The sequence below is a fragment of the Chiloscyllium punctatum genome, chromosome 35 (genome assembly GCF_047496795.1).
Source record: "Chiloscyllium punctatum isolate Juve2018m chromosome 35, sChiPun1.3, whole genome shotgun sequence".
NCBI classification, from domain to species: Eukaryota; Metazoa; Chordata; class Chondrichthyes; order Orectolobiformes; family Hemiscylliidae; genus Chiloscyllium; species Chiloscyllium punctatum.
The window spans coordinates 4,933,465-4,952,169 of record NC_092773.1 but is presented as its reverse complement, the minus strand read 5'-3'; the positions used below and the strand labels follow the sequence as shown (position 1 = coordinate 4,952,169).

Sequence of the window (18,705 nt, the reverse complement as noted above, 5' to 3'; positions counted from 1 at the left end):
GTACCTGTTCCTTGTTGACATGTTTGTATGTCTTTTTAGTAGGCGCTCAGATGGAATGCTAAATTCCATTCCTGATGCGGGAGCATTCCAAAGGGGACATGGGAAGCAGGACATCTTGTTTTTGTCCACACTCCAGTCATAGAACTAAAAATCAGCAAGAGCAATGTCTCATCCTGGCCCCAATTGGGAGGGAAGGATAATGCAGAATGCAGGGATTTGTCGTGCTTGGAGAAATTGTGCTGTGTTGAATCTCAAAGTGAAACTAAGGTTATTGTCCTCAGGCCAGTAATGAACCAGTGCTGCGGAGGATCGCGGTGGATAAATGTGCCCGACGTGTTCGACAGGCCCTCGCCTGTGTCAGCTGGGACACCAAGTTGACACAATGGCTGCACACAACGCTGGTGGAAACCCTGAGCCTGCCCATGCTGGCAGCATACTTAGATGTGCTTCAGACCTTGAAATGCAAGGTAGGTATGACAGATTCTGCACAATCATGGAGAACTCAACTGCATGTATTTGGTGAAAGATAGACTAGCATTTTTCCTAAGACCACCTTAGTTTTCAAGCTAAGTACTCTAATTACTTGTAGTACAATGCAGCAGCATATTAGCATGTGGCAAACTCCAGTGTACAGCAAAATACTGATGACCTAGTAATCTTTCATGATTGATGTTTGTCGAGAAATGAATATGGGGTGAACCTGCTTATTGTTGCACTAATGTGAGAAATCATTGTGTCTGAGATGATGAGCATGGTCTCTGTAGTGCACTTTTTCTGTAAGATAGAATGTGCAGCAGTACAGCATTCCCTCAGTACTGACAGAGGAAAGTAGCCATCAAGATTTTGCATCAAGTTTGTGGAGTCGGGTATGAACATAGAATCTTGCAATGGCAAAATGAGAGATCTTCCCACTGAGCTTTGGTTGACACTGAAAGCCCAGCTGGAAAACAGTTGAAGGTCATGAGGTTTGAACCCTTGATTGAGCCTGACAGTGGGAGTATTATACCATCAGCGAGGCAGTGCTGTGCTGCCAGAGAAAGCACTGCTCAATACCGATAGAGCTCTCTTTGATTTTACACTTTCAATGTCCTTTGCTACCTGAACTACTGCTTTCAAGCTGAAACCCAATTTAATTTGTCTTTCTGACAGAATTTCAGACCTCCTTTTGTTGGTGTATGTGGCATCCAATTAATACAGACTTAGTTGAGCTTTTCAGCTAATTTCATTATTTATAGCAGAAATGAATGGTCGCGAATTGTTTACCATCTGGCCATTTTAAGATCAGTATTCTGGCTCAAACAAAGGTATAATCATAGAAGCCCTACAGTGTGGAGACAGGCCGTTCAGCCCAATGAGTCCACACCGACTCCCCGAAGAGCAACCCACTGAAACCCATTCCCCTAGCCTATTACTCTACATTTCCCCTGACTAATGTACCTAACTCTCTCATCTGTGAACACTATGGGCAATTGTAGCATGGCCAATTCACCTAACCTGCACACCTTTAGATTGTGGGAGAAAACTGGAGCACCCGGAGGAAACCCACGGACAAAATGTGCAAACTCCACACAGACAGTCACCCGAGGTTAGAATTGAACCTGGGTCCTTGGTGCTGTGAGGCAGCAGTGCTCACCACTGAGTCATCCATGCTGCTCCATTTTTTTTAAAGTCAATTTAATCTTAAATTTGATTACATTTAATTAGCATAATAATTGAGTTAATGTAGAGAGCATCAAGACTAAAAGCATAAGATTCGGGGGTGACATGGTGGCTCAGTGGTTAGCACTGCTGCCTCAGAGTGCCAGGGACCCGGGTTCGATTCCCGCCTTGGGTGACTGTTTGTGTTGAGTGTCCAAATTCTCCCCATGTCTACATGGGTTTCCTCCGAGTGCTCCCATTTCCTCCCACAAGACAAGGATTTGCAGGTCAGGTAAATTGGCCATGCTAAATTGCTGATAGTGTTGGGTGCATTAGTCAATGGTAAATATAGGGTCGGGGAATGGGTCTGGTTGGGTTACTGTTCAGAGGGTCGGTGTGGACTTGTCGGGCTGAAGAGAATACTGTTGAGAATATAATTAATTCCTTATGAAATCCAGATATCATTTCACAGAAAAGAAAACAGACTCGATAACAATTCACCAGAAAATGCTTGGAACAAGCAACTGCTGTCTCAGGATATATAAATGTTAGGGACTTTAGATTCATTCAGGGTTGCAAGAGAAATGGAGGAAAATGTCCGTAACATTTCATTACAACCCTTTTCAAAAATTCGATGCATCACAACATGCATTCCATTTCCTCTCTACATTGCCCAACAATACTCTCATTATATCCTTCAAGCATTTGGCTGTGTGAGCCAATCAAGCAAACACCCTCGTTGTTTCTTGCTATATTTTGCATCTTTCAAATAAAGATCCCAAATAAAGTAACTTACTAAATACAACGACTCAGGTGCCAAAAGTAGGTATATGTTTCAAAGCCATAAGTAAATCATTATTCTTGGATTCATCAAATCCAATTTCAGTTCTTGTATATTTATTATAATGTGGCTTTTCACCAAAACTTTGAAGTTCCATATGCGGCTATCAGACAAAAAGGACCACGGAGTTCAAACTCACTTGCTGTACTTATCATCATATTTGCAGATGTAGCCAAGGTGAGCAGCAAAAGGTACTTGCTAAGTGTGGAGAAATTTGAAACTGGGAAGAGACTTGAGATCCAGATGCCTTGATCTTTCAAGTGACATGCTCGGTTCAAAAATTAATCAGCAAAGTTGCTATAATGTTGACCTTCATGTTAAGAGGATGAAAATCCATATAAAGAAATGTGTCCTGCGTTCCAGTGTTTGACCATGCTTGGAGTACTGTGAGCCATCGTGGCATCACACCTTGGGGATTGTGTGCGTGGGCTTGAATGGAGTGCATCGTTGATTTAGCTGAACCTCAGTGGGTTAAAATAAAAGGAGCAATGACACCAAGTTTGGTATGCTTCCTTTCAGGTACCAACGTTAATTGATAAAATGATCATTTCCTCCACCACTAAGTCAGGAGCTGCTGGGGCAGAAGCCCTGTCCCTACTGTTGAAGCGACCGTGGGATCCTGCAGTAGGAGTGCTTTCCCATAATAAACCGGTGAGTTACATATCGGCTGTGGAAAATCCTTCACTACATGGAAGGCCTGAGGCTGGTATTTCCTCTACTGCTGTAATTGCATCGTAATATGAAACTTAGGAACAGGAGTAGACCATTTGATCCACGACGCCTGTTCTGTTACTTAATTAAATCATGGCTGATTTCAGCTCCACTTTGTTCCTTAACTGTCCACATAACCCTCAATTTCCTTGTTGATAAAAAATCTGTCAAACTCAAGCTTTGATTAATTTAAGTGACCCTGACTCCACTGCTTTCCAGGAAGAGAACTCAACAGGGTAATGACCTACTGAGTGAAAGAAAATCTGAGAGGGAGAGGTCTTCCTCTTAAGCTGAGTCCTCCAGTTCAAGTAACCCCCATGAGAGGAATCATCTTCTGGGTATCCTTCCTGTCAAATCCCTTCAGGATTGTCCATGTTTTCCCTAACCCTCCTATCTGTCTGAGATTCACTAGCTGCTGGCCATTCTTAGCACCATTCTTTAGAAAATAACTCCTTTATCTCAGAAATTAAGTTGAGTGAACCTGCTGTGAACTGTGGATTGTTAAATATTAGCATGCAAACGTACCTATAGCCCCTTTAAACCCAAACACACATGTTTATTCACAAATAAGAGAGATGGTTCTACTGCAATATCATGGGTAGAAAATCATAGCTTCCCTTCAGTGTGGAAGCAGGGCATTTGGCCCATCAAGTCAGCACTAATCTTCCAAAGAGCAGCCTACTCAATCCCAACCTATCGTGGTAACCCTGCATATTCCATGGCCAATCCACCTAACCTGTATATCCTTGGACTGTGGGAGGAAACCCAGGAGAATGTGCAAACTCCACACAGACAGTCGCCTAAGTGTGGAATCGAACTCCGTGTTAACCACTGAGCTACTTTGCTGACCCAAGACATTCAGTCTCATCTGGGATTGGCAGAGAGCACTAAATTCTGTGGATAGACTCCAAGCTGCAAGGGTGGAATGAGGTGACTTTCTCATGGTTGTTTTGGTTTATGGCATAGTTATGGACGTTGTTGACTGCAGAACGATATAAGATCCTCAGTTTGGTAGCTGGTCAGTTTGACCTTGGTCTTTGCTTAAGTTTGAAATAGTTCCTTTAAAACCCTGTGCTTTTTTTTCCCCATTAGGGTAAGAAAGAGGGAGACTTGTCTCTGTAGCCTTTCTGGAGGTTTGAGTCCAACTGTCTCTTGCTCAGGCCTGTGACCCAAACTGCAAGATAACAATTCAAAAAGTTGTTGTTAGGGAGGTGTTTGACCCAAGAATGTCTAATTTAACTTCAAAAATTCCAAGGCCTTATCAAATGTGCGCACTGAATGGAAGTGGAGCCACCAAAGTCAATAGCTGTTTCATGATAACTACAGTTGTTCCTGGCTGTACTACATGTACACTGGTTTCGTGTGGGTGGGTTCAGCTCTGATAACTGCTGTTGGAAGACTTTTCTAATACTGTTGCTTTGACCTGCAGAGTAAGATCCCAGGTTCTCCGTTGCTGCTCGTCACTCCTAGTGGACCCATGAACAACATGACATCTGCATCACGCAGGAACCGTTTTTGGTTATCTCAGCTGTCCTGTTTGGGAAAGGTTTGTTACGCTCAGACCTCATTATAAGCACAGTGTGAGGAAATTTCTTGTCTTTATTCATGAGGTAGCCTCTCTGCGGCCTTGTTCCCTCTACCTCCCAGTGAAGTCTGCTCAAGATTTCAGTTGAGAAATTATTAGTCCTAGTGTCATAGTCAGCAACAAGGACCTAATTATTGTTAACCCATTTTCCAGCACTTGGTCCTTTAGCCTTCTCTGCTTTGGCGTTTGCGAGTGTTCCAACTGAATATTTCTTAAATGTTATATGAGCGTTTCTATCTACCGCCCTTGTGGACATGGAGACAAGAGTACACCATTCAGCCACTTGAGCCAGTTCCACCATTCAGTAAGATTATGGCTGATGGTCTTACTCCAAGTACCTACCTTTGACCAATATCCCTAAATAGCTTTACTTAAAAATAAATCTAACTCGGATTTAAAATGAACAACTGACCCTGCATCCACTGCCATTTGTGGACAAGAAACTGCTTCCTAACATCGCTTCTCAATATTCTGGTCCGAATTCTCAGATTGTGCATTATTGTTCTACAATTCCCAAACAGTCGATATTCTTATCTTTACCTACGCTGACTTCTCCTGTTCATATCTTGAAGGATTTGATCACATCACCCCTTAATCTTGTAAATTCTGGCAAAAATAGGCTTCATTTGGATAATCACTCCTCTTGACCTACTGTTTGTTTCTGGACATCAGGGGTTGAGTTCCAGATTCATACCAACTTTTGGGTGAAAACTTATTTCCTTGCATCCCCTCCAAACCTCATTCCCCTTACCTTAAATTCTTGCCCTTCACCAAGGGGAAAGGTTTATTCCTGCTTACCCCGTCCATGCCCATAAAGTTGTATAAATCTCAATTATGTCCGTCCTCGGGTTCCTCTCCTCCAAGAAAAACAGCTCAAGTCTGTTCAGTCTCTTTTCATAGCCTACGCTCTCCAGCCAATATCTTGATAAATAGCCTTTGCAACCTTTCCAGTGCTGTCACTTGTGTGATGTGGATTATGCACAATTTTCTAGCTGTGGTCAAACACAACATTTATACAATTCCAACATCATCTACCCTGCTCTTGCCTAGATTAGTAAAGGCAGGTACTTCATATGCCTTCTTATCCACTTTGTCTGCCTGTCCTGCTACCTTAAGGGCCTGACGGACATGCATACCAAGGTCTCTCTGATCCTCAGTGATTCCCAAGGTTCTGCCGTTCATCATGTTTGCCTTGTTTGTCCTGCCCAAGGGCATCACCTCATGCTTATCTGGATTGAGTTCCATTTCACAGAATCAGAGTTGAACAGCAGTCCAACCAGTCCATGCCAAACATAATCCCAAACTCACCTTGTTCCACCTGTCTGCTGCTGGTTCATATCACTCCAAACCTTTGCTTTTCATGTATTTATCTTTGCCACTGATCAGCTCATCTGACCAGCCCATCGATATCCGCTTGTAATCTAAGGCAACCCTCGATATTTATCACGCACCCATTTTCGTATTATCAGCAGCAAACTTGTATGATCAACCCTCTTACATTCAAGTCTAAATCATTTAAATATACCTCAAACAGCACCAAATCTGATAGCTGCGTAACCCCACTGTTCACAGGCTTCCAATCGCATAAAATCTCTTGATCATCTCCCTCTATTTCCTGCCACTCAGCCAATTCTGTCTTCAATTTGCCAAATCATCTTGGATTTTATGGGCTTTTACTTTTACTCTGTCTTCCATATGGGACCTTATCAAAAGCCAGGTGAATTGGCCACGCTAAATTGCCCGTAGTGTTAGGTGAAGGGGTAAATGTAGGAGAATGGGTCTGGGTGGGTTACGCTTCGGCAGGTCGCTGTGGACTTGTTGGGCCGAAGGGCCTGTTTCCACACTGGAGGGAATCTAATCTCATCTAATCTAAAAGCCCTTGGTGAAATCCAAGTCGACTGCATCAAAAGCATTGCCCTCATCTACATACCTAGACACCTCTTCAAAAAATTCAATCAAGTTGCTCAGACGTGAGCTACTTTTAACCAAACCATGTTGACTTGCTGATTAATCCTGGCATCTTCAACTACAGTTTAATTCTGTCGCTCAGATTTGCTTTCAGCAGTTTCCCCACCACAGAGGTGAGAATGACTGGCATATAGTTTCTTGGTTTTCTACAGAGGCTGTCTTCTTGTCCTCTGGCACCTCTCATTTGGTCAGCAAGGAATTGAAAATTATTGCCAGTGCTCCTGTTATTTTGTGGTAGTAGAGTCAGATATGATAGGGACATTTAAGCCACTCTTGGATAGGTACACAGATGATAGTAAAATGATGTTAGTATGACCTTAGAGTAGGATAAAAGGTTGGCGCAACATCGAGGGCCGATGGGCCTGTATTGTGCTGTACCGTTCTATGTTCTGTTCTCTAATGTAATTGTTCCATTTTGGATTTTAAGTACCACCATATGTTCTTATTTCTTGAGACTTATAAAATGTCATCCTTCCTCACTGCTATAGTCGATTCCTTGATCAATATTGTGACACCTCCACTCCTTTTACCTCCTTCCCTGTCTCACCTGAAACCCCTGTAGCCTGGAATATTGAGCTGCCAAGCCTACCCCCTCTCAATCCTGTCGCAGTTAAAGCAATTGCATTCCATCCCCATGTTTTAATGTGAGCTCTCAACTCATTTGCCTTGTTTATCAGACCTCTTGCATTAAAATAAATACTATTCAACCTTGTCAAACTTTCTTGTGCACAAAACTTGCCTGTAATGTCTATGCCTTGACTCCCTCGCTTCTCTTCTGAATTTGGCCATCAGCTTCCCCTACTGAACATTTTGTCTTGATTCTGCTTTCCTGGCAAGTTAACTTAAATCCTCTACAACAAGACCAGCAAACCTTGTCAGGATGCTGCTCCCATTTCAGGTCAGGTAGATGTCCACCTGCCCCCAAAAACACCTCCAGTGTCCCAGAAATCTAAAGCCACCTTCTTGCACCATCTCCAATCATGCATTCATATGGAAAAGCTCCCGTTTTTTCACATGTTAATGTGTGATGCTTGAGATAAACCAAAGGTTATGACCATTCATTGGATAAATTCAACATGTCAACCACTTAGAAAAAAAGTTCTGTGGCATTGTTTAGTCAAGATGGGTGGGAGTGGGGGAGGTGTTGTAGGATCACCTATAAGTGAGAGTTGGCAAGGAAATGGGAGAGTGCATGCAGACTGCGGGGGAGGTTGTTGATGAGAGATGGAGGAATGAGGAAATGTGGTTGGGGGAGGTAGTGATGCAGTAACCGAAGTAACGCTAGGCTCAACGTAGAATGTGAGGGCAGTTATTTTATTCTCAGGGATTCCAATGCCGGTCAAAAGACATTCAATTTTGGAGGTGTTGTAATTTTTCACTTTGTTTTTATGTTGATCACTATGCTTGTTCTCTTGAAAGGTTTGAAGAGTTCTTTTTGTCCTCCAGGTTATACCTGTCACCATGCACGTTGTAAATGGGGGCTCAGGAGTGAGTGTGGTGCAATGTCTGGAGCACATGATTGGAGTGGTTCGAGCCAAGATCCTGGAGGTAGGTAATTTGACACCAAGAATGTCAAAGCAGAGTTTTGCTACAAAAGGCCTTTGGTCCTTTGGAAGCTGAGTTTGCCCCCTTGTGTTTCCTCCTTCCACATTCTAACCGTGGGGTTTTGAATGCAACAATCAAGAGTCCTGCAGTATGTATGGCATGGAAACAGACCCTTCGGTCCAACTTGTCCATGCCGACCACATATCCTAAATTAACGTAGTCTCATTTGTTAGTATTTGGCCCATATACCACAGAACCTTCCTATTCATCTACCCACCCAGATGCCTTTTAAATGTTAGAATTGTATCAGTTTCTCTGGCAGCTCATTCCATACACGCACCATCCGTTGGGTGAAAACGGTACCCACCCACCCCCCCCGACCATTTTTACAATCTTTTCCTTTGGTGTTAGGCTGGGGTGTCCTTCGTGATTTCATAAACCTCCATAAGGTCACTTCTCAGCCTCCGACACTCCAGGGAAAATAATCCCAGCACATTCAGCCTCTCCCTATACCTCAAACCCTCCAACCCTGGCAACCTTTCAGCCTATACTCTGGAGTCCTGCGGGTTCTTCTACCAAAGGTGCACATCCAGAAACCGTTGAGCTCTGTTGAGGGTTTCTGCTTGTTGCTGTTGTTTCAGTCAGTGAACTTCAGACCATGAACGCACTTTGGATGTGAAAAAAATCTTTCCTTATCTCCCCTCTAATCTCTAACAATCACTTGAAATCTATACCCTGTAGTCACTGATGATTCCAATAAGGAACATAGACCCTTACTGACCACTGTACAAGGGCCTGCCTCAATGTTGCTCGCCTCGATCAAATCTCCTCAGCCTCTTCTTGTGCATAGAGAGCAACCCCAACCAATCCAATCTTTCTCCATGACTAGACTTTGCCATCCCTGGCGACAGCTTAGTCAGTGTCCTCTGCATCCTCTTTGCTGCAATTCCATTCTTTCTGTAATGAGGTGACCAGAATCTTGCACAATCTTCAAATTGTGCAACAACTAGCAATTTATACAGTTCCATCATGACCATCGTGCTCTTTTAGCTTTGGTTATAAAGAGACATTGAGGTTGTTTTCCTTCGAGCAGAGGAGACTGAGGGAGGACATGATTGAGTTGTATAAAACTGTGAGGGGTGTAAATAAGGTGGACAGGAAGAAACCTCTTTCTTTGAAGGGATCCGTGACCACGACCATAGCTTTAAGGTGAGGGGCAAGAGGTTAAGAGGGGATGTGAGGTTTAAAAAAAAATTCACTGACTATAAATCTGGAACTCAGTACCTGCAAGAGTGGCAGAAGCAAAAATCCTGATTATGTTGGTAAAGTATTCAGATGTACTCATGTGCATTTATGTCTTTTTTTCTCTCTCTCTCTCTCCTAGTTGCAGACTCACTTTGCAAGCAGACCAATTGTACTGATCGGTTGGAATGTTGGAGCCATCGTTGCTTGCCATGTAAGGAACCTGAGTTTGGCCTGTTCTGATAAGTTGAAGTGGGGAGGTTGAACCATATCCAGGGCTAGTGCCCTCCCATGAACCCTGACCACTGTTGCCAGTGAGGAAAAAGAACAGCATCTCTCATTTGTATAGCATAGCTCACGAAGAGAAAGATACCTTGAATTCAAAGAGTACTCAATGTTGAGTGAGAAGTGAAGGGGTTTTTGATGAGGGAGAAGAATCTCAGTCTTTGAAACAAGTGGGAAGAAGTTTGTGCCAGATCATCAGTGGTTGAACTGGCAGAAATTATGAGTCAGGGATTAGGAATGGGCACGAATTGGAACAAGGTAGTCATCTGGAGACAGGAATTGGAAATTGGCAGAAATTAAGGGATTGGGGATAGGCAGTTTTCTGGAGCCTGGGACTGGGACAGGCAGAAATCCGCAATCAGGGATTAGGAATGGGCAGTAATCCGAGAACTGGATTTGGAAGAAATAGTAATTTGAGTTCAGGAATTGGGAATTAGTAGTAATTCAGAGTCAAGGATTGGCAAAATGCTTTATTCCAGAATCCTGGCAATAAATGCAGAGTCTGAGGCAGCAGGCCATGCCTTAAGCTGTTCGGTATGTCAAAGTAGGTACACAGGAGCCTGGGTTAAGGCTGGGCATTGAGGGTGCTTCTCACATCCAGAAAATGGTAGAGTTGACCCCAGTTTAGTTTATACGTCCTGATTCAAATGGGAACAATCACCTCTCCAGCAGTGAGAACAGATAGTCTGGATTAGTGGTGCTGGAAGAGCACAGCAGTTCAGGTAGCATCCAAGTAGCTTCGAAATCGACGTTTCGGGCAAAAGCCCTTCATCAGGAATAAAGGCAGTGAGCCTGAAGCGTGGAGAGATAAGCTAGAGGAGGGTGGGGGTGGGGAGAGAGTAGCATAGAGTACAATGGGTGAGTGGGGGAGGGGATGAAGGTGATAGGTCAGGGAGGAGAGGGTGGAGTGGATAGGTGGAAAAGGAGATAGGCAGGTAGGACAAGTCTGGACAAGTCATGGAGACAGTTACTGAGCTGGAAGTTTAGAACTAGTGTGAGGTGGGGGAAGGGGAAATGAGGAAACTGTTGAAGTCCACATTGATGCCTTGGGGTTGAAGTGTTCCGAGGCGGAAGATGAGGCGTTCTTCCTCCAGGCGTCTGGTGGTGAGGGCTCCCCCTCCCACTCTGCCGAGGACATGGAGGTCCTAGGCCTCCTTCACCACCGCTCCCTCACCACCAGACGCCTGGAGGAAGAACGCCTCATCTTCCGCCTCGGAACACTTCAACCCCAAGGCATCAATGTGGACTTCAACAGTTTCCTCATTTCCCCTTCCCCCACCTCACCCTAGTTCTAAACTTCCAGCTCAGTAACTGTCTCCATGACTTGTCCTACCTGCCTATCTTCTTTTCTACCTATCCACTCCACCCTCTCCTCCTTGACCTATCACCTTCATCCCCTCCCCCACTCACCCATTGTACTCTATGCTACTTTCTCCCCACCTTCACCCTCCTCTAGCTTATCTCTCCACCCTTCAGGCTCACTGCCTTTATTCCTGATGAAGGGCTTTTGCCCGAAACGTCGATTTCGAAGCTACTTGGATGCTGCCTGAACTGATGTGCTCTTCCAGCATCACTAATCCAGAATCTGGTTTCCAGCATCTGCCGTCATTATTTTTACAGAACAGATAGTCTGCCTGGCATAAGCTTGTGCAGTGCACAGACAGGTGATGGGGGCATCCTGAGATCGTCCATCACATGTTTGCTGGTTGGATCACAGGATAGTCTGGTTGTTTTCTGTTCTCTCCATGGGCACCATTGATGAATGTAACACTGACTCTCTTTGTGTAAAGTGCTTTATCATATGCTGAGGCACTTAGTAAAACCTGGGCAAGTACAGTTTCTACCCCACATTGTTGTGTTGTTCAAAGTCTTTATTTATCTTGATGCAATGCTCACGAGCTCACAGTGCTATACAGTGCTTCGTAGACAATGAAATTCTTCGTTGAGCTGCATGATTGTTGTAATAACTGGGATGGTTTCTCAAGTTGGTAGTTGTGTTTCTGTGCAGGTCTCAATGATGGAATTTGTCTCAGCTGTTGTCTGCCTTGGATTTCCTCTGCTCACTGTGGAAGGACCAAGAGGAGTAAGGATCACATCATTTCAATTATTTTTATTATAAGTAATGATTTGGACAGTGAAACTATTTTTTTAACTTCAAAACATATTCTGTGGGAAGGTACACTACATATTTTCAAGGTTTACAAGGATGTCACCAAGTCAGAAGAGTTTGGGTTACAAAGAAAGGCTGAACAAACTGGGACTATTTTTTCCTGGATGTTGAGGGGTGAGATTTATGAACTCATGAGGCCACACATAAGGTGATTGACAAAAGTTCTTTCCCCATGGGGTGGGGGAATCCAAAACTGGAGGGCATAATTTTAAGGTGAGAAGAGAGATTTTCAACAGACATGAGAAACAACGTTTTTGCATGTAGTGTGTTGCATGTACAGAATGAGCTGCAAGCTGAATTAGTAGAGGTGAGTACAATTGCAACATGTAAAATACACTTGGTCAGGGACACGGATAGGAAAGGGGCAGAGGGATATGAGCCAAACACAGACACATGGGACCATTTCAATTCAGGAAACCTGGTCAGCATGGATGAATTGGGCTGAAGGATGTGTTTCATTGCTGTATTACTTAGTTAAGAAATACAGGGCAGCATGGTAGCTGAGTGGTTAGCACTGCTGCCTCTCAATGCCAGGGACCCGGGTTCGATTCTAGCCTTGTGCAACTATCTGTGTGGAGTTTGCACATTCTTCCTGTGTCTGCGTGGGTTTTCTCCGGGTGCTCTGGTTTCGTTGCACAGTCCAAAGGTATGCAAGTAAGATGAATTGGTAATGCTAAATTGCCCATAGCGTGAGGTGCATGATTCAGGGGTAAATGGGTCTGGGTGGGTTACTCTTCATAGGGTTGATGTGGACTGGTTGGACCTGTTTCCACACTGTAGGGAGTCTAATCTCATCAAATTAATGCGCTTTCTAAACTCTGAAGGCAAGTACAACACACAGTTAGGTACAGAATAAAGCTCAATTTCCCATGTTCCATCAAACATTCCAAGGCTAAGTAACATGGCTTTGGATTAGTTAGCTTAAGGCTGCATTAAATTTTGGGTTGTTAATTAGTTAGGATTAATTAAGTGTTGGAAAGGAAGAAGTGTGAAATAGGGACTAAAGCTAATTTCAGCACAATCCAGATAATCTTCATATGAAAATGAATTGATCTGTTTATGGACAGGCCTGCAGAAAATCAGTGCAGTTTGCTCAAGAAATTAATGTGGCCTAAAACTAGTTCACCCTCTTCTGTGGGCCAGTGCTAACTTAGCAAAAAAAAAGCTGATGACAACAGGTCAGAGGTAACATAAATGTTGACAGAGCATTCAGAATGCAAAATCACTTGGGTACATGTGGGGGGGGGGGGGGGGGGGGGGGGGGGGGGGGGCAGGGCGGGGGGCGGGAAAGAAAGGGTGTTTGGCTTAAATGCCAACCTCTTCAAAACCAATGCCAAGAAAATTGTCTGATAATATGTAGATATTGAACATTTGCATGGCCACAGAGAAAAGGTGGGGGGGCAGTGAGCTGAGATGCCCTTGAAGAGAGCCAGCACATGCACATGTACCCAAGTGATTGCCTGTTGTGCAGTTATCTGAATTTGAGCCCTAGGTTTCAGTCCATATTTATAGTGGAGCTAGATGGCAGCATGTTGAAAAAGTTTACTAAGTTCCCTTTGTGTTTTGAACTGTCCTTTTTAGTTAAAATGTTATGCATATCAATTGACTTTTGTAAATAAGTTGAGAGAGCAGAGCTCGAGAATTGTACTGTATACCAGTTCACCTAATGTCTGTTGTCTGGAAGCTACCCTGGTCTGCAATTCAACTTGGGTGTACACCTTGCTGGAACCAGCATGCCTGTGAAAAGTGTAACTCTTGCCTCTTGAATTCGATAAGTTATTTTGAAAGGTAACACAGAGTGTGGATGGAATTTGTCTGTGTATCTTAATGTATGGACTCTTGGAAGGTAGCGATTAAATCCCTCATCTCAGGCCTTTCGCTAAAGTTGAAGCTCTCAGAATTGAAGGCAAAGGTTGACCTTGTTCACAGTGCAGCTGAGCAGCAGGAGACAGACAGTGGGAAGTGAGGAGTTCCTCCAAATGATAACATGTGACCAAGGGTGTCCCACAGTGCTCTGTCTTGGCACCTTCAATAATCATTTTTTAAAAAATCAATGGTATGGGTGCTGAGTGCAAAAGCAATGTATCAAGTTTGGCAGCGTCTAACTGTGATTAACAGATGAGACAGTGATAGGCAGCACTGAAATAGTATAGATAGAAAATTAAATTCTGGAGAGATGTTGGTGGAATAAGTGAATGACTAAAACTGATCAGTGGATTTCGATTTATGCAACTGAAACCTTCTACTTTGGACCAAAGGTTAGTACAGGGTATAGACTAAACAGTAAGAAAGTACAAACTATAGCAGTCCAAAGAGGTTTGCAGAAAATTCACAGAAGTGATGGAAGATGATCAAAATCAGACTGCTTTCTTTTATTTCAGGAACAATGACACATGGACATGTCATGCTCCAGCTATCCGAGGTCCTGGTTAGACCTCACCTTAAATGCTGTGAGCTGCTCAAAGAACAATCCTTAAGAAAGGATGTTTCAGCTTTAGAGCTAGTACAGAGTCCGTTTACCAAAATCATATCTGACTTCTAATGGTTGTTAGAATGAGAGATTGTAGAAACTGTGGTTTTTGAAAGTTGAGTGATAATTTACTGAAATCCTGAATTAAGACGATAGGTAGGATGGAAAGAATGTTTTTCTGTTGGGTGAGGAGTCCAGAATTCATTGTGGTATTCAAAATGTTTAGAATCTAGTCTCCCTGAAACGAAAGTCGGAAAGACTTCAATGCAGACAGGAGGTCGAGGTTTGCAATTGTTTTGTGAAAGAGGTAATTAGTGCCAGATCAGTTCTAAATTTTAAAGCCGTACTAAATTGTATGGCAGTGGAAGGTCAGCTATTATCTCATTGAGGAGAAGAACCAGCTTGAGGGGCTGAATGGGCTGCTCCTTTTTCATATGAAATCTCAGGAGTTAGGGGTCAAAAGTGGTGTCACTGATCATTGTTAACTCATTGAACAGGACACTAGTGCCTCTGTTTGTTTCAGGGAAGTTTGATTCAAAGATGCATGCAATGTTTGAGGACCATTCTGAAGGTTGTCACCCAAATGTTAAATGTCCAAATTTCCCCATCAGGATGTCGATGACCCATTACTGGATATGAAGACACCTGTCTTATTTGTGATGGGACAGAACTCAGTGCAATGCAACACTGATGCCGTTGAGGATTTCCGGGAGAAGATTCGAGCTGAAAACAGTTTGGTGATAGTCGGAGGTGCAGATGACAATCTCAGGTATTTTTGCAACTTGACTACAGGAGCATGGAATCCTCAACAGCAAGGAAGCTCAAAGGAGATACAGTAATCAGAATAAGTAGGTTGAAGAGAGAGGTCAGGCTGGAACATGGCAGAGAGTAAGGAATGCCTGTTGGATTAAGTTGCATCTATTTCAATGCAAGAGTGCTGACAGATAAGGCTGATGAACTCAGGGCGTGGATAGGTATGTGGAACTGGGTTATTATAGCTATTGCAGAAATGTGGCTAAGGGAGGCACAGGGCTGGCAGCTTCATGTACCAGGTTACAGGTGCTTTAGGTGGGACAGAGGGGAGTTGCATTTTTGGTTAAGCAGTAATCGGAGTTGAAATAACTGAGGGATCATCCAATGAGGGTTTGTGAATGGAGGTCAGAAATAATAAGGGACTGGTGATGTTATTGGTGTTATACTATAGGCCCCCAGATAGTCAACAGGAATTAGAGGAACAAATATGCAGAAAGACTGGTGAGAGTTGCAGGAGCAATAGGGTTGTCATAGTTGGGATTTTAATTTTCCTAACAGAGACTGGGACTGCCAGAATGTTAAGGGCTGAGATGAGGTTGTGAAGTGTATTGAGAAAAGTTTCCTCAAACAATGTCGAGAGGGTCCTTCTCATGAAGGGATAAACCTCAACCTATTGGTGGAAAATAGGGCAGGACAGGTGATGGAAGTGACAGTGAAGGAGTACTTTGGGACCAGTGACCATAGTTGTAACAGTTTTAAAATAGATATGGAGAGGGACAAAACTAGTCCATAGGTTCAAGTTCTAAACTGGGGCAAGGCAAATATTGATGGAATTAGTCAGGAGCTAGCAGGGGTCGATTGGTGAAGTTTGTTTACAGACAAAGGGACCTCCAGCAAGTGGGAGTCCTTTAAAAGTGAGATAGCTAGAGTTCAAGGTCTATATGTTCCTGTAAGGGTGACGGGCAAGGTTGGCAGGAATAGGGAACTCTGATTGACAAAAGGTATGGAGGCTTTTACCAGAAAAAAGGAGTTATCCCAGGCAGCTGGGATCAAGGGAATCCTTGGAGGTATACAGGGAATACAGGACTTTACTGAAGTAGGAAATCAGGAGGGTAAAAATGGGGCACGAGATAGCCTTGGCTGAGAAGATTAGTGTGAATCTAAAGAAGTTCTTTAAGTATATTCAAGGAAAAAGAATAACTAGAGAGAGAATAGGGCCCCTCAAGGACCAAAGTGAACATGTATGTGCAGAACCGCAGGGGATGGGCAAGGTTCTCAATGAATATTTCTCCTCTGTTTTTGCCATGGAGAAAGACGTGAAGACTTGGGACCTTAGGGAAGTTAGTGGTTGTATCTTGGGGTCCGTCCAGATCGCAACAGAAGAGGTGTTGGATGAATGTAAGAAGGTGGATAAATTTCCTGGTCCTGACTGGCAGTATCCAAGAACACTGCGAGAGACTAGGGAAGAAATTGCGGGGTCCCTGGCTGATATTTTTGCATCGTTGTTAGGCTCAGGTAAGGTACCGGAAAGCTGGAGGATAGCGAGTGTTGTGCCCTTATTCAAGAAGGACTGCAAAGAAAAGCATAGGAACGGTAGACCAGTCCGACTAACATCTGTGGTGGGTAAGTTACTTGAGAAGATTCTGAGAGATAAGATATACATGCATTAGGAAACACAGAATTTGAATCGAAGTAGTCATCATGGTTTTGTGAGTGCAAGATCATGCCTCAAATTTGTGAGAATTCTTTGATGATGTGATCAGGAAAGTTGATGAGGGCAGTGCAGTTGACATGGTCTATATGGCCTTTGATAGGGTTCCACATGGTAGGCTGCTCTGAAAGGTTAGATCACATGTAATCCAGGGTGAACCGGACAAATTGGATACACAGTTGGCTTGATGGTAGCAAGCAGAGGGTAATAGTGTAAGGATACTTGTCAGACTGGAGGCCTGTGACTGGTGGAGTGCTTCAGGGCTCCGTGCTGGCCCCACTGCTGTTTGTTATCTATATCAACGATTCGGATCAGAATGTACACGGCATGATTAGTAAGTTTGCTGGTGACACTAAAATAGTCGGTATCAGGGACAGTGAAGAAGGTTATCGGTAATTGCAGCGGAACCTTGAACGGATGGGGAAGTGGGCCGAGAAATGGCAAATGGAGTTTAATACAGAGAAGTGTGAGGTCTCGCATTTTGGAAAGTCAAATCAAGGTAGGAGTTTCGTGGGCCTTAAGGGGTGCAGTGGAACAAAGGGACCTTGGAGTTCAGGTGAAGTGGAGTCTCAGGTAGACAGGACAATGAAGAAGGCTTTTGGCACACTGGCCTTCATCAGTCAGGGCATAGATGTTGGGAAGTTATGATGCAGTTATACAGGAAGCCGTGCTTGGAGTATTGTGTTCAGTTTTGTTAACCCTGTTTAGGAAGGATATCATTAAGCTGGAAAGAGTGCAGAAGAAATTTACAAGGAGGTTGCCAGGACTCAACGGTCTAAATTACAGGAAGAAGTTGGACAGGCTGGGACTTGTTTCTTCGGAGTGTAGGAGACTGAGGGGGATCCTTACAGAAGTGTATAAGAGCGTGACTGTGCATTTGTTCTATCTGTGCCTCTCTTTTTCCCAGAGTTGGGGAATCGAGGACTAGAGGGCATCAGTTTAAGGTTAGAGGGGAAAGAATAAAAGCGAACCTGAGGAACAACTTCTTTACACAGAGGGTGGTAAGCATATGGAATGAGCTGCCAGTGGAAGTAGTTGAGTCAGGCACATGAATAACTTTTAAAAGGCATTTGTGCAAATATATGGATAGGAAAGGATGAGAAGGATATGGGCCAAGTGCAGGGGAACGGGCTTAGTGTGGATGGACATTTTGGTCGGCATATCTCCATACTGAAGGACTCTGACCGGATGACTCGTGCTCCTTTTATTGACTGGTGATTGTAACTGGAGTGGTGTTTTTGATAAGGGATCAAGTTATGTCTGTACTTAGGGAGGATATTCCTGGGAATACATGCAGTAAAGTTATTTGGGTGGAACTGAGAAATATGAAAGTGAGGATCTCCTTATTGGGATTGGATGATAGACCCACCAATCGTCATCGGAAAATTGAGAAACAAATTTGGAAGGAGATTTCAGTTATCAGTAAAAATATTAGGGTGCTTTTGGGAGAGGATTTTAACTTTCCAAACATAGACTGGGACTGCCATAGTCTTAAGTGCAAAATTGACTACTCTTGGGAAATAAGGCAGGGTCAGTGGGGGAGCACTTTGGGGCCAGCGACCATAATTCTATTTGTTTTAAAATAGTGATGAAAAAGGATAGACCAGATCTAAAAGTTGTAGTTCTAAATTGGAGCAAAGCCAGTTTTGATGGTATTAGGCAACATTTTCAAAAGTTGCTTGGGGGTGGATGAGTGCAGATAAAGGGATGGTTGGAAAATGGGAACCTTCAGAAATTAGCTCATGAAAGTCCAGAGGCAGTATGTTCCTGTTAGGGTAAAAGGAGA

General features: G+C 43.6%; 1 protein-coding gene across 4 annotated transcripts in view; it reads left to right on the top strand.

Annotated features, from left to right (window-relative positions):
• Positions 1-18,705, top strand: part of kansl3 (KAT8 regulatory NSL complex subunit 3) — an 87,285-nt gene that overhangs the window by 13,326 nt on the left and 55,254 nt on the right. For all 4 annotated transcript variants that reach the window (XM_072553824.1, XM_072553826.1, XM_072553825.1 and 1 more), the window contains exons 4-10: positions 282-467; positions 2,999-3,130; positions 4,620-4,736; positions 8,190-8,291; positions 9,673-9,744; positions 11,824-11,898; positions 15,067-15,224. In XM_072553824.1, coding sequence (XP_072409925.1) covers positions 282-467; positions 2,999-3,130; positions 4,620-4,736; positions 8,190-8,291; positions 9,673-9,744; positions 11,824-11,898; positions 15,067-15,224 — 842 coding nt within the window. The remainder of the gene's footprint in view (positions 1-281; positions 468-2,998; positions 3,131-4,619; positions 4,737-8,189; positions 8,292-9,672; positions 9,745-11,823; positions 11,899-15,066; positions 15,225-18,705) is intronic.